Consider the following 14,641-nt stretch of genomic DNA (forward strand, 5'->3'; position numbering starts at 1 on the left):
AGTCCTCTCAGTTTTAATTACTGCGTTGATGGGGTGAAAGTTCCTTTTGGGGATTATTGTAAGTGTCTAGGTGTTAATATAAGGATCTTCATTGGGGTAATCACATAAATGGGATTGTAAATAAAGGGTACAGATCTCTGCACATGGTTATGAGGATGTTTAGAGGTTGTAGTAATGATGTAAAGGAGAGGGCATATAAGTCTCTGGTAAGACCCCAACTAGAGTATGGTTCCAGTGTATGGGACCCTCACCAGGATTACCGTATTCAAGAACTGGAAAAAATCCAAAGGAAAGCAGCTCGATTTGTTCTGGGTGATTTCCGACAAAAGAGTAGCGTTACAAAAATGTTGCAAAGTTTGGGTTGGGAAGAATTGAGAGAAAGAAGAAGAGCTGCTCGACTAAGTGGTATGTTCCAAGCTGTCAGCGGAGAGATGGCGTGGAATGACATTAGTAGATGAATAAGTTTGAGTGGTGTTTATAAAAGTAGGAAAGATCACAATATGAAGGTAAAGTTGGATTTCAAGGCAAATATTCATTTATAGGACGGGGAGTTACGGATTGGAATAACTTACCAAGGGAGACGTTAAATAAATTTCCAATTTCTTTGAAATCATTTAGGAAAAGGCTAGGAAAACAACAGATAGGGAATCTGCCACCTGGGCGACTGCCCTAAATGCAGATCAGTATTGATTGTATTGATATTGTGTTGTCCCATTAAAATAACATATATTCTCTATTACGGTGTTTTCTATTGAATTTACAATAATATGTCAAATATTGATTTCAAATAGCAAAAAAACTGTACATGATAGGCAAAAACAGTTTACATATTTGAAATCAGCACACCTAAATTAGGATAAATCACCTCCTCAACCTTTTGCCTGTGAACATTTTTTTTTTTCGCAGGCCAGTGTAAGAGCTGAATTGTGGAAGTTTGCTAGTGACAATGCAGTGGAGAAATTAACGGACATTATAAACGAAATCTAGAGTACCAAAAGACTTCCAAATGACTGGACATCTCTGCCCTAACCCACCCACTTCATAAGAAAGGCGACAAGTTGGATGTTAACAACTATCGTGGTATCTCCCTCCTACTCATAATCTACAAAATTCTCGTGAAAGCTCTTCAAATCCGGGCAGAAGAACAGCTAGATCCAGAGCTGGGTGTTTACTAAGGAGGTTTCAGGGAAAGACAGTCATGTGTGGAGCAGATTATGAATCTAAAATCTGTCCTTTCATATCTTAAACTAAGGAGCAAGCCTTTTGTGGTACTGTTCATCGATTTTAATTGACAGAACTTCCTTAATTCAGATCTTAAAGGAATTTGGTTTGGACGGTAAAACAAGAGCGATCATCTAGCAGACTCTTACCAACACCATCTCAAAAGTGAAGTTCAGAGAAGAGACTTTGGATGCCTTTGAAATACGGACAGGAGTTAGGCAGGGAGATGACCTCTCACCTCTGTTGTTCAACTGCATTCTTGAGAAAGTGATCCCTGAATGGAACAGAGAAATGAGTTATGAAGAATTTGAAAGCGAAGTCACACTAGGCCACAAGAACAAGAACCTTTCAATTGACTGTCCAGCATTTGCAGACATCATGCGGTTTTTGCTGATTCCTTGGATAGTCGCCATAAGACCTATCTGTGTCGGTGCGGTGTAAAGCCACTAGCAAAAAAAATTATTCCTTGGATGTGGCCATGAAGCAGATCAACCAGCTTCAAACACAAACTGCAAAGGCAGACCTCCAGATCTTTTATGAGAAAACAAAATTCATTACAAACATCAAACTGGCACCAAGTGAGCTAGAAGGGACTCATGGAAAAGTCAAGCAGGTTGAAAAATTCAAGTATCTTGGTGAATGGGTTGAACCTTTGCATCATGCATGAGTAAAATTTAGATGGCTTACCATATGACTAAAAATGTCTATAACAAAAGATCTATTTCTCTGAATGCAAAAATCAAACACTATTGCACTGTTATCCAGCCAGAGGCTCTATATGCAGCGGAATGTCTCAGCATGAACAAAAAAGGCATGATGGAGATATTGGAGGCTAAGGAAAGGAAGATTTTTACTAAAATCTTGGGTCCAGTCAAAGACAATGGCGAGTTTCAGAGATGGTACAACCAGGAGTTGTACTCGCATGTGGAGAAAATAATTGACGTGTTGCGGAAAAGGAGGATTACCTTTTATGGACACATGGCCCGAATAAAGTCAACACGGTTAACCAACCGCATTTTCACTGTCCTCCAAGAGAAAAAGGCAAAGGTGGCATGATTCAGTGAGGTACAGAAAGATCTGCAGGAGATTGGGATCTCATTGAAGATATCCTGGAGCGTGACCCACTTAAGAAAAAACTCCAAGAACATCAGAGTTTCCAACCAAAGCCGAACCTGAAAACTGGAAAGGCATGGACGAAAGAGTGAAAGGAGCAACACGTCTATGAATGAAGGAATACTGGACCAACATTAAAGCTCCAAAGAAACAGTTGAAATGATATGGTCCTTAGTTGGCTGAAATGAAATAATAATAACAATAATAATAATAATAATAATAATAATAATAATAATAATAATAATAATAATAATAAACCCCATGGAAGAATAGCCCCAAAGGGCCATGGACTTCCAAGTGACCACTGCTCAACCCAGATGCCTTCAGATTATGAGGTGTTGCATTGTCGGCATGGCAAATTCTCTTGGGAGTTATTCTTGGCTTCCTAGACCGGAGCTGCAATCTCACCGTCAGATAGTTCCTCAACTGCATTCACATAGACTGAGAGGGCTTCGAACCAGCCGTCAACATCAGGCAAAAGTCCCTGACCTGACCAGTAATTGAACCCAGAGTCTCTGGGTAAGAGCCAGGCACATTACCCCTACACTGTGGGGCTGGCAAATAATAATAGTTCCTTCCCTTTTCTTTAACTTCCTTTTTGTTTAGAGATATTAATTAAAAGTGAAATATGATCAGAATGGAAGAACTGTCATTATTTCATAATAGAATATGTCTTGTTAATTAAATAATTATATGAGAATGTTTTCTTACCATTGACATCCAAGTAATATGCCACTCTAGTGGCTAACATTGAGCGATTGTGTCCCATAATGCCAAAACCATCTCCTGTTTTTTCAAAGTCGAACACATTATCTGCCTCACTGTAGCAAGAAGATATGATCACTGAAGTCTTTGTTCTCTTCAGACTGTTGGGGTTCACTCCTAAACATTGCACATACAAAGAGATATTGTTAAAAAAAGTAATTTAATAACATCAAGTCAATAAGAGTAATGTACACTCAACCACACAAAAACTGGCCGTTGCAGAAGATGACGATCTTTCAAAATCCCCTTGTTTGAAATAGGACAAACATATTGTGCACGTGGTAGGATTCCCAGCAGCCACTGGCTATCCACAGTTTATGAATATCCTTGTATTTCAGGAAGGTATAAATTTAAATATTTCTTTGCCAGCCAATTTTTGTGCAGTTGAATGTACCTTAGAAGGAACACGTCCAGGGAGCTACTTCATGCGATGTTCCCCACACCTTGTCAAGGGTAGAGGATCTAGGTTGTGAGGAAACATTTTGATTTTATTTTAGTGTACTGACCTACCAAATACTAATATACAGAATCTCTCTTATAAACCCAGACTGAACGCACGGTGTTTGTACTCTGTGCTACGGCAGCTGCCTCTGCTAAACTAAAGTCGTGCACGGCTGCCCTGCTTTAAGCGTGTATACAATCTTATATGAAATCTTACCTTATCCTTCATCCTACATAATGACTGACTTCATAAACACCATTAGGATTTTCTGCACATGAATAGCAAGAGGTATGACTGTTCCCATGACTATTAATATGAAACCAGGCCTCATTTCAAAAGGACACAAGCTATGGGTTGAATAAACGATCATTCTATGATGCAAGATACCACTCACAATATCTCACTATTGTGGCTGGATCAGCAGGTTTTAAACAATGGGCCTGTGTAAACCTGTACGGTTTGATGTGTGTGCAGAACAAACCGAAACCCCTACGTGCTAATTTTGTGAGTGATTTATTTGGTGACTGTTCAAAATTTGCACCATTGTAGTCTAGCTTTTCCTTTGTTAAAACTGTTCGTGTGTGCACATGTTTTTTATTGAGCACTGAACCAGTAGCTCCAAATTTATTTGGAATTACATGAATCTGTGCTCATGAAGGTGGCACTTCATCAGGAAATTGCTGAACAAATGCATCGCGTACCCATTGAGCTGACTCATACTTAGAATAACTTTCACATACGAAAATACGGTGTTGCAATGATAACTGCCTCACCATGTTACTAGCTGATATTCAGACTGGTTACTGATGCTAGTCAAACACGTGCACACTCCTTGCAAGGTCAAGAACTATGTGTGTGCCTCCCATACAGCTGCTTAGGTCTTGGAGAGTCAAAACACCGCTGGATGGTCTGGGTTTATTGTGCTTGGTAATAACCTGTTGTAATTAGAATATGTCTGAACATAGTTTAAAATTATTGTAGTGTACTGTAGTATCTGTACTTAGTCTGAACATGGTTTAAAATTATTGCAATGCTATTCTATTCTATTGCTGTGAAATATTTGTGTAGTACCATTTCTGTGGTGTCTGTAGTAACTCTCTTACTAGAATTCTGTTGTTGTGGTTAGGGTAGACTTAACTGCAGTTAAGAATTGTGTAATTCTTGTGTATTATTCTCTGTTTCCAGTAATTAACCGCAATTTTCATTCTGTTAGCATGTTGAAGGAATAAAAAATTGTACAATTAAGTAGTATTCTAGTGTAGTAGTAGCCTACATTAATTAACCTACGAACTAACCTAGACAATATTGCTTTCCTTTCATTTTTTATTTTGCACAGAATAAGTTACCTTATTTTTGTCTTATCTTATTTTATCTTATTTTACTTTTATTTTCATTATTTAGTAAAGAATGGCTAAGGAGTGTGAGTGTAGGAACTGTGGGTGTGGCCAGGCATTAAGGAGTATGAGGGAGGAGTTGGAGAGCTTGAGGGAGATAATTAGGATTCTCTCAGAGGACAGGAAGGAAAGTAGGCCTCCCTCAAACAATGTACAGGATACAGTAGGTATAATAGAGGGATGGGAAGGAAACGGGGAATTGTAGAAGACAGGTGGTCCAATGTTTTAAGGGGAAGGAGATTGCAGGCTAAGGGCTCCATTCAGGATCAGAATTCAGGACAGGTGTCGGTGAGAAATCAGTATGAGTCACTGCAGGTAGAACAACTGAGGGAAGATGAGGAACAGGGAACTGTTGCCGAGAAGTGTGGAAGTAGGGGAAAGGGAAGAGGTAGGAAAGGGAAATGTGGAGTAATGGATAGGAAAAGACAAGTGGAACAGGGTCATGGGATGGAGAAAAGGGAGGAGGAAGAAGCTTCTGCAGCTGTCAGGAAAGATGGGACTGACCAGGAGGGGAGGAGATCAAATGAGGTGGGTAGCTTTAAGGCTCTGGTTATGGGGGATTCTGTCGTTAGACATGTCAGGAAAGTGTGTGGAGGAAAGGGTACCAGGGTAGAGTGTTATCCAGGAATTAGGTTAAGGCACATGTTGAGGAAAGTAGAAGAGAAGGAGGAGGGAAAGGAGAAGATGGTAGTGTTTCACGTTGGTACCAACAACGTAAGACAAGCAGGTATAAGTACCAACATAGTTGGGGATGTGTGGGACCTGGTAAAATGCACCATGGGTGAAGTTTGAGGAAGTGGAGATTGCTATCAGTGGAATACCGTGTAGGAGGGATACTGATTGGAAAGTGATTGAGGATTTAAATGAGACTATGGAGTGGGTATGTGGGAAACTGGGAGTGAGATTTCTAGATCCTAATGGGTGGATAGGAGATATGGATCTGCGCTCAGAAGGCCTTCACTTAAACTGCAGTGGTAAATATAAGTTAGGAAATTTGTTTAGAAGGGTAATAGGGAGGTACATTCAGGAAAACAGGGTAGCCTAGGGAGCGGTGTCAAGGGAACAGGGAACTGGAAATCAAGTAGGGATGACATAAAACTGTTAGTGCTCAACTGTAGAAGCATTGTAAACAAAGGAATCGAATTAAGTAATTTAATAGATATATACTCATCAGATATTGTAATAGGAGTTGAATTATGGCTGAGAAATGATATAATGGATGCAGAAATTTTCTCACGGAACTGGAGGATGTATCGTAGAGATAGGATAGGAATGGTAGGAGGGGGAGGATTCATTCTGGTGAAAGAAGAATTTGTAAGCTACGAAAAAGTTAAAGACGACAAATACGAAATTCTGGGGTAAAGCCCGACTCTAAGGATAATAGGCAACTTGATGTCTTTGGAGTGTACAGACCAGGAAAGGATAGTGCAGATGCTGATTCAGAATTATTTGATAAGATAATCAGCTATGTGAGAAATGATAGGGAAAGGAATGTGATACTAGCAGATGATCTCAATTTACCAAATGTCAATTGGGAAGGTAATGCGAATGACAGGAAGCATGACCGACAAATGGCAAATAAGTTAATATGGGAAGGGCACCTGATTCAGTAAGTGATGGAACCAACCAGAGGGAACAATTTTTCCGGATGTAGTTCTGGTAAAACCAGATGAGCTCTATAGAGAAACCGAAGTAAGAGACGGTATTAGTGATCACAAAGCTGTTTTTGTGGTAATTAAAAATAAATGTGAATGAAAGGAAGATATTAAAATTAGGACTATTAGGCAGTACCATACGGCTGATAAAACAGGCATGAGGGAGTTTTTAATAAATAACTATGATCGGTGGAAAACGGTAAATATAAATGTAAACAGACTCTGGGATGGGTTTAAAGTAATTGCTGAGGAATATGAAAATAGGTTTTTACCTTTAAAGGTGGTAAGGAATGGTAAAGATCCACTATATTATAACAGGGAAGTAAATAGACTGAGAAGGAGGTGCTGGTTGGAAAGAAATAGAGTTAGAAATGGCTGTGGAAGTAAAGAGAAATTGAAGGAACTTACTAGGAAATTGAATCTAGCAAGGAAGTCAGCTAAGGATAACATGATGGAAAGCATCATTGGTGGCCATACAAATTTTAGTGAAAAACGTAAGAGTATGTATAGGTACTTTAAGGCACAAACAGGTTCCAAGAAGGACATTCCAGGAATAATTAATGAACAAGGGGAGTGTGTATGCGAGGATCATCAAAAGGCAGAAGTATTCAGTCAGCAGTATGTAAAGATAGTTGGTTACGAGGATAATGTCCAAATAAAGTAGGTAACTAATACTAAAGAAGTATTAAAATTTATTTATGACAGCAATGACATTTACTGTAAGATACAAAAGTTGAAAACTAGAAAAGCAGCTGGAATTGATAAGGTTTCGGGGGATATATTAAGACAAAGGGTTGGGAAATAGTACCATATCTGAAATACTTGTTTGATTATTGTTTACATGAAAGAACTTTACCAAATGAATGGAGAGTTTCTATAGTAGCCCCTGTATGTAAAGGAAAGGGTGATAGACATAAAACTGAAAATTACAGGCCAGTCATTTTGACATGCATTGTATGTAAGCTTTGGGAAGGCATTCTTTCTGATCATACCAGACATGTTTGCAAAATTAATAACTGTTTTGATAGAAGGCAGTTTGGGTTTAGGAAAGGTTATTCCACTGAAGCCCCACTTGTAGGATTGCAGCAAGATATAGCAGATATCTTGGATCCGAGAGGTCAATTGGACTTTATCACGATTGACCTATCTAAGGCATTTGATGGGGTAGATCATGGGAGACTACTGGCAAAAATAAGTGCAATTGGACTTGACAAAAGAGTGACTGAATGGGTGGCTCTGTTTCTAGAAAATAGAACTCAGCAAATTAGAGTAGGTGAAGCTTTATCTGTCCCTGTAATAATTAAGAGGGGAATTCCTCAAGGCAGTATTATTGGACCTTTATGTTTTCTTATATATTTCAATGATATGTGTAATGAAGTGGAATCAGAGATATGGCTTTGCATAGATGGTGTTATTCTGTACAGAGTAATAATTTTTTTTTTTTTTTGCTAAGGGCTTTACGTCGCACCGACACAGATAGGTCTTATGGCGACGAACAGAGTAATAAATAAGTTACAAGATTGTGAGCAACTGCAAAATGACCTCAATAATGTTGTGAGATGGACAGTAGGCAATGGTATGTTATGATGATAAACTGGGTTAAAAATCAGATTGTGAGTTTCACAAACAGGAAAAGTCCTCTCAGATTTAATAACTGTGTAGATGGGGTGAAAGTTCCATTTGGGGATCATTGTAAATACCTAGGTATTAATATAAGGAAAGATCTTCATTGGGGTAATCTCATAAATATGATTGTAAATAAAGGGTACAGGTCTCTGCACAGGGTTATGAAAGTATTTAGGGGTTGTAGTAAGGATGTAAAAGAGAGAGCATATTTGTCTCTGGTGAGATCCCAACTAGAGTATGGTTCCAGTGTATGGGACCCTCACCAGGATTACTTGATTCAGGAACTGGAAGGAATCCAAAGAAAAGCAGCTTGATTTGTTCTGGGTGATTTCCGACAAAAGAGTAGCGTTACGTAAATTTTGCAAAGTTTGGGCTGGGAATACTTGGGAGAAAGGAGACGAGCTGCTCGACTAAGTGGTATGTGATGATATAGTGTTGATTCCCATAGGGAACCTGAAATATTTGTCCCGAATGAGTAAATTTATAATACCAATATAAATGGTCCGTTATTGGACATTATAAATTTTCCGTGCTAACTCATTCCTGGTTGTCAGCATTTCGCCCTCGTGTGCTAGGTTGGGCTCATCAGTTGGTACCTAGCACACCTACCAAGACACTGGCTAGTGCATACTGTGGAGGTTGCGCGATGCAATGTAAGTTATTTTATTCCTGCCACGGCAGTTGAACGGGAAGCTCTTTGGCCATCGAATAAGAAATGTTGGGAGGAAAACAAAAACACACAGGGAGTATGTGTTGTACATACTTAAGGGAGAATATGTGAATTGGGCGTAAGGGCAAGGTCACAACAAACCGGGGCCCAGGGAAGACCCGCAGAGCACCCCGCACAAGCAAACCCCCACAAACACCAGAGAGAGGAGGGAAAGCATTTATTTTACAGCGACGTAGTGTATCTCGGGTGCACATTTCGAAAAAAGGTTACATAGAATTTTACACAGATTAAGCTGGTATAAGGGTTGGGTTCGACATGTAGGTGGAGTAAGGGGTCGGGTAGTGTTGTAAGAGAAGGTAGTAGAGGGTAGTGGTAATATTCGTGATGGAAGTGGCAAGTAGTCGGAGAAGGTCGAAGGTAGGGAGCGGCGAAAGAAAGAAGTTTGGGTGTGGGACGGGGGGTTAACTGGTGGCGACGGGTGGGTGGGTGGCGGGGTGGGCGGAGGAGGAGAGAGTGGATGACGGGAGGAACGGTCAAGCCGCGGTGGGGAGCGAGAGTGCTCCACACGATGGGTTCGCCCTCGAAAACGGACGCCGGTGGTGGTGAGATGGTCTACGTCGGCACGTGAAGTGAGGCGGAGGCGAACCATGAAGGTCGGGCCATCAGTGTTGAAGATTCAAAACACCCGGCGGACAGGGACGCCCTCTTGTTGCAGTTCCTGCAGGATATCGTGTTCAGTGACGGCAGGGTCAATCCCACGGATGACACAGCTCGGTGATGAAAACTGTTGAAGAGCCGGTGTGGTGGAGGTTGCAGTAACTTGGGAGATGGGTGGAGCTGTGATGGTAACATCCATGAGATGGGCAGGGGGCAGTTGGGGAATGGTTAAGGTCATAGAGAGGGAGGTAGCGGGTGTGGACATGATAGGGGATGGATGACTATACGTAAGAGTGGAGGTAGAGAAAGACGGGGAAAAATGGACAGAAGTGGTGACGGTGGTGGTGGGAGTGGTAGTAAAAGTGATAAGGGTGGGAGTAGAAGACTGGGAAAGATGAACAGAAGTGTTGACGGTAGTGGCAGAGGTAGTAGTAGTTGACGGAGCGATGAAAGGAGAAGTGACGTGAATAGGGAAAGCAGGATGAGAGGCCAATTGTTGTAGAATGTGTGTAGGAGTAGGGAGAATTGGATGCATGGCACCAAAGAGGTGGAGGGTACTGAATGAGAGGAGGTGCGCCGTTTCTCCTGAAGAATGAAGGAAGGCCACAACATCTGGGGAGGGTTGGCCGGACGAAGCATCTTGGAGGCAAAGTACCACTCGAATACCGATGCCATCTTCTGAAAGATACTGGCGAATGTTGGAGGGAGTATGAGCAGTGTCCACATTCTTGATGAGAAATGAAGAAGACAGCATGGTGAGGAAAGGCGACAGCCAATAAGCAGTCTGCCTGTTTGATTATTCTTGGGCTGACTGAGCCGCAGCAGAGATGAGTGCCCCCAGCCGAAAAGATTGTGGACATGAAAAGTACGAAGGATGTACTGTGGAGGCCACTGCGTAGGCTACTTGGAGCCACCGGCAGTGCCAATGCACTATGAGAGACTTTGTCTCTTTACCAAAAATTGATACCTGCTTGGCCATCAGATGATATAGATGTTGATTGCCATAGGGATCCTGAAATATTTGTCCCGAATGAGTAAATTTATAATACCAATATAAATGGTCAGTTATTGGACATAATCTCTCATAGTGCATTGGCACTGCCGGTGGCTCCAAGTAGCCTACGCAATGACCTCCACAGTATGTACTAGCCAGCGGGTAGGTGTGCTAGGTATCAACTGATGAGCCCAACATGGCACACGAGGGCGAAACGCTGGCAACCAGGAATAAGTTAGCTGGAAAATTTATAATATCAAACAATGGACCATTTGTATTGGTATTATAAATTTACTCATTCAGGACAAATATTTCAGATTCTGTATGGGAATCAACATCTATATCATCTGATGGCCAAGCAGGTATCAATTTTTGGTAAAGAGACAAAGTCTCTCATAGTGCATTGGCACTGCTGGTGGCTCCATGTAGCCTACGCAGTGGTCTCCACACATCCCTCATACTTCTCATGTCCATGATCTTTTTCGGCTGGGTGGCGCTCATCTCTGCTGCGGCTCAGTCGGCCCAAGAATAACTCAAACGGGCAGACGCCTCATTGGCTGTCGCCTTCCCTCACCATGCCGTCATACTCCTGTCTTGTCAAGAACGTGGACACCGTTCATTCTCCGTATGACATTTGCACTTGGTTATGCGATTACGGAGCCGCAACACAAGTGGTTCTCCGCCTCCAAGATGCTTCATCTGGTCAACCCTCCACAGATGTCGTGGTCTTCTTTTATTATTCGGCCATCGCGGAGAAATTCATCGAAAGTGGCACCATACCCCTCTTTAATGTTCAGCATGCAGCTTTCCCTACTCCTGCCCACATTTTACAACAACTGGCCGATCCAGATTTCCCTCTCACAATCACGTCCCCCTGCCCCGCTCCATCTACCACTACCATCACTACTTCCGTCCATTCTGCGCCTTCTATTACCACTACTACCTCCACCGTCACCACTTCTGTCCTTGTTTCCCCGTCTTCTTCTACCTCCACTATCACGTACACTCATCCCTCTCCTAACATGTCTACCCCCGCCACCTCCCTGTCTACGACTCTGCCCCCTGCCGACTCCTTGAACACTGCCACCGCTGCTCAGTTAGCCTCCACCAGAGAGTCTGATGCCACCACGGCACATCCACCACTTTCATCTTCAAGCTGTGTCCTACGTGGCGTTGACCCTGCCATCACTGAACAAGACCTCTTGACCAACCTCCAACTGGTAGGAGTCCCAGCACGGTGAGCCTACCGGATATTCAATGTCAATGGTCCGACATTCATGGTTCGCCTTCAACTTCCTTCTAATGAAGACGTCCACCGCTTGATCTCCACCGGCGTCCAACTTCACCGGCGAACTTATCGAGTGGAGCCTTCTCGCTCCCCGCCCTGCGCGTTCTCCTCCCCGTCCCCCCTCTCCTCGCCCTCGTCCCGTGCCGCCGCCCACCCCGCCACCGCAAGCAATCTACCCCCGTGCTACACAACCTCCCTTCACGCTACCGCCTCTCTCCATCCTGGAACTTCTCCGTTTATTAGCCACTTCCGTCACCAATATCACCACTAACCTCTATTACCTACTCTTACAATATTACCCATGTCTTCCACCTTATAACTTCTTCCCAAACTCTCTACCGATACCTACGCAATCTATGTAAATACTCTTGTGCATATTTCTGTGTAACGCTTTCCTTTTCTGAACTGCACGCCCGAGATACTTTGCTATGTCAATAAATTTCTCGCCCCTTCTCTCCTGATGTCCGTAGGGTTCACTCATGCGGGGGCTTTGTGGGTCCTCCCTGGGTCCTGCCTTGTTGGTCGCGGTTTCCTTGAGCCGATCCAATTCTAATCGTCCCTTTCTGGTATGTACGGTACATACCCACCACTATTTTCTTTTTCTCGGTTTCTTTTCTACACATATGGCCAAAGAGCTCCTCGTTGAGCTGATGGCCTGCCCCCTCCTCGTATGAGGAGAGGGAATGAAATGACTTCATGATGCGATGATGATGCCTGCACACTCTCAGTTTTCGGCTCATGATCAGTCCAGTCACTACCAACGACGATGACTACTAGTTTCTCTATATCAGAAAGAAGCTATGACGCCATGAGTTCACCTCGACCAACGAACTCCCCAGAACGACCTCCGATGTCGGAAATAGACTTCGACCAGATGAAGCAACCTCGGCGTCGAACGGACTCCGACACTTCCAGTGGTGACAGTGGGCGAAAGATGATTCACCTTTAAGTTCCGGACGCTCAATCTGCTGCTTCCTCTGGCTTGGTCTACACATCACCACCTTCTGTCCGAGGTTCAGCTGAAATGGTCGATCCCGACTGTCAGGTGGGCATAAAGCCAATACCACCAATTTCACCGACTAACTACCAGCTCAACAACAATAAAGGTGTTTTAATTTAATCCACCTATTCAATACTTTTATTTCCACTTACAGTAGTTACATAAATAGACTCACAGTTAAATGAGACATGTTTCGCCCTCAATTAAGGGCATCTTCAGCCTAAAAACAATCAAGAGTACAACTAATATTAAAAGTGGAAGCTAAAATTTTAGCCAGTTATTAAAATTCGGGACATAAAAATGTGAAAAATGACACAATATATAAGGATGCTAATGGAAACACTGTCAATGATTAAACTAAAAATTGTCGGACACTAAAACTTCTTCCATTAATATTCCAATTAAAACAGTTCATTTAAAATGTTAGTGGAAAACCAAAGTGGTAATAATATAAAGCCAACGACATGAGGGCGTGAACATAAGCATAAACATGATTGTCATAAATATAATATGTCCAAGGCCGCTGATGAAATTCGTCAGCATGAAGTGAGACAGAAGCATCAGTTGAAAAATTGTAAGTGGCCCTTAGCACAGCAGGTAATACTATTGGCTGAGACCTTGTCAGGAAATGTCAGTAGATACTGAAATAATGTTTTCTGTAAGAGAAGGAAAAGATGAAATAAGAAGTTGAATGTAAGGAGAGAATTCGGATTACATAAATTGAAACAGATGAGGACTTACATGTTAGTTGAAAGTTGTTATTTGTTATCTACTGTTGTGTTGGTTGCTGCTCTTCTGTTGGCTCTGAGCCTGGTGTTGTAACTGTGCTGCAGAGGCGGCAGTGAACTCAGAGGGGAAGGAATAGGGGAGTGTGGAAGGGAGGAGAGGATGGGTGGAGTCAATTGTAACGAGGCTGACGAAGGGGCGGAGTCAACCGTATTGCTGGAAGTAGGCTTAATATCTGTAGGTATGGGAGGAGTATTAGAGTATGAAGAATTAAATATATTAGGTATCCTAAATTTATTCGAACTAACTGACTTTAATAATTTTGGCATTAATTCATGTAACATACTTTTACTGTCCGTGGTTTCATTAAGATTTTGTTGCTTATTGTACGTCTGATCTAAATGGATATATAAACTTTCTAAATCGTTCAACATTCTCCCTTTTTCTATGTTTCTAATTATCGCTAGGTCTTTCTCTATGGATTCAAATCTGTGACCAGTCTCCCTCATATGCAAGCTCATCACTGAGTATTTCCTATGTTTTTCCGCGTTAATGTGTTCCATGTATCTTGTCATAAAACTTCTCCCAGTCTGTCCAAAATATGAAAAATTACACTGAGTACATTTGAGTCTGTATACTCCTGATCCCAAATAACGATTTTTATCATAATTAACTTTTTTATGATTAAGGAATATGGACTGGTTAATATTAGTAGTTCTGAAAGCTATATTAAAATTATAATTCTTGAATACATTAGTAATCTGGTGTCTAGCTGGATTATTAAAAGTGATTGTAGCATACTCAGTTTTTTGGTTTTTTCTGGTATCAGATTTGTGGATAACTTGTTCTTAATTTTAATGATTAATTTGTTGATCATTTCTATTTTGAAACCATTTTGTTTAGTGAGGTACCTAATATAATTTAATTCTTTCTTCAAATTTTTGGGTGATAGAGGGATTCTAAGTGCTCTATAAATCAAACTGTGAAAAGATGCTTGTTTAAGTGAATTCGGGTGCAAAGAAACATTGTTTATAGTTGTAGATGATTGTATCGGTTTTCTAAATATTTGGAAATCAAAAGTGTTAACCTT

At 41.6% G+C, this 14,641-nt stretch overlaps 1 protein-coding gene across 1 annotated transcript in view; it reads right to left on the reverse strand.

Annotated features, from left to right (window-relative positions):
* LOC136877587 (fatty acid synthase) overlaps positions 1–14,641 on the reverse strand; it is a 426,680-nt gene that overhangs the window by 330,004 nt on the left and 82,035 nt on the right. The window contains exon 4 of the mRNA XM_067151746.2: positions 3,046–3,216. Coding sequence (XP_067007847.2) covers positions 3,046–3,216 — 171 coding nt within the window. The remainder of the gene's footprint in view (positions 1–3,045; positions 3,217–14,641) is intronic.

This window comes from Anabrus simplex, chromosome 7 (assembly GCF_040414725.1).
Source record: "Anabrus simplex isolate iqAnaSimp1 chromosome 7, ASM4041472v1, whole genome shotgun sequence".
In the NCBI taxonomy this organism is placed as follows: Eukaryota; Metazoa; Arthropoda; class Insecta; order Orthoptera; family Tettigoniidae; genus Anabrus; species Anabrus simplex.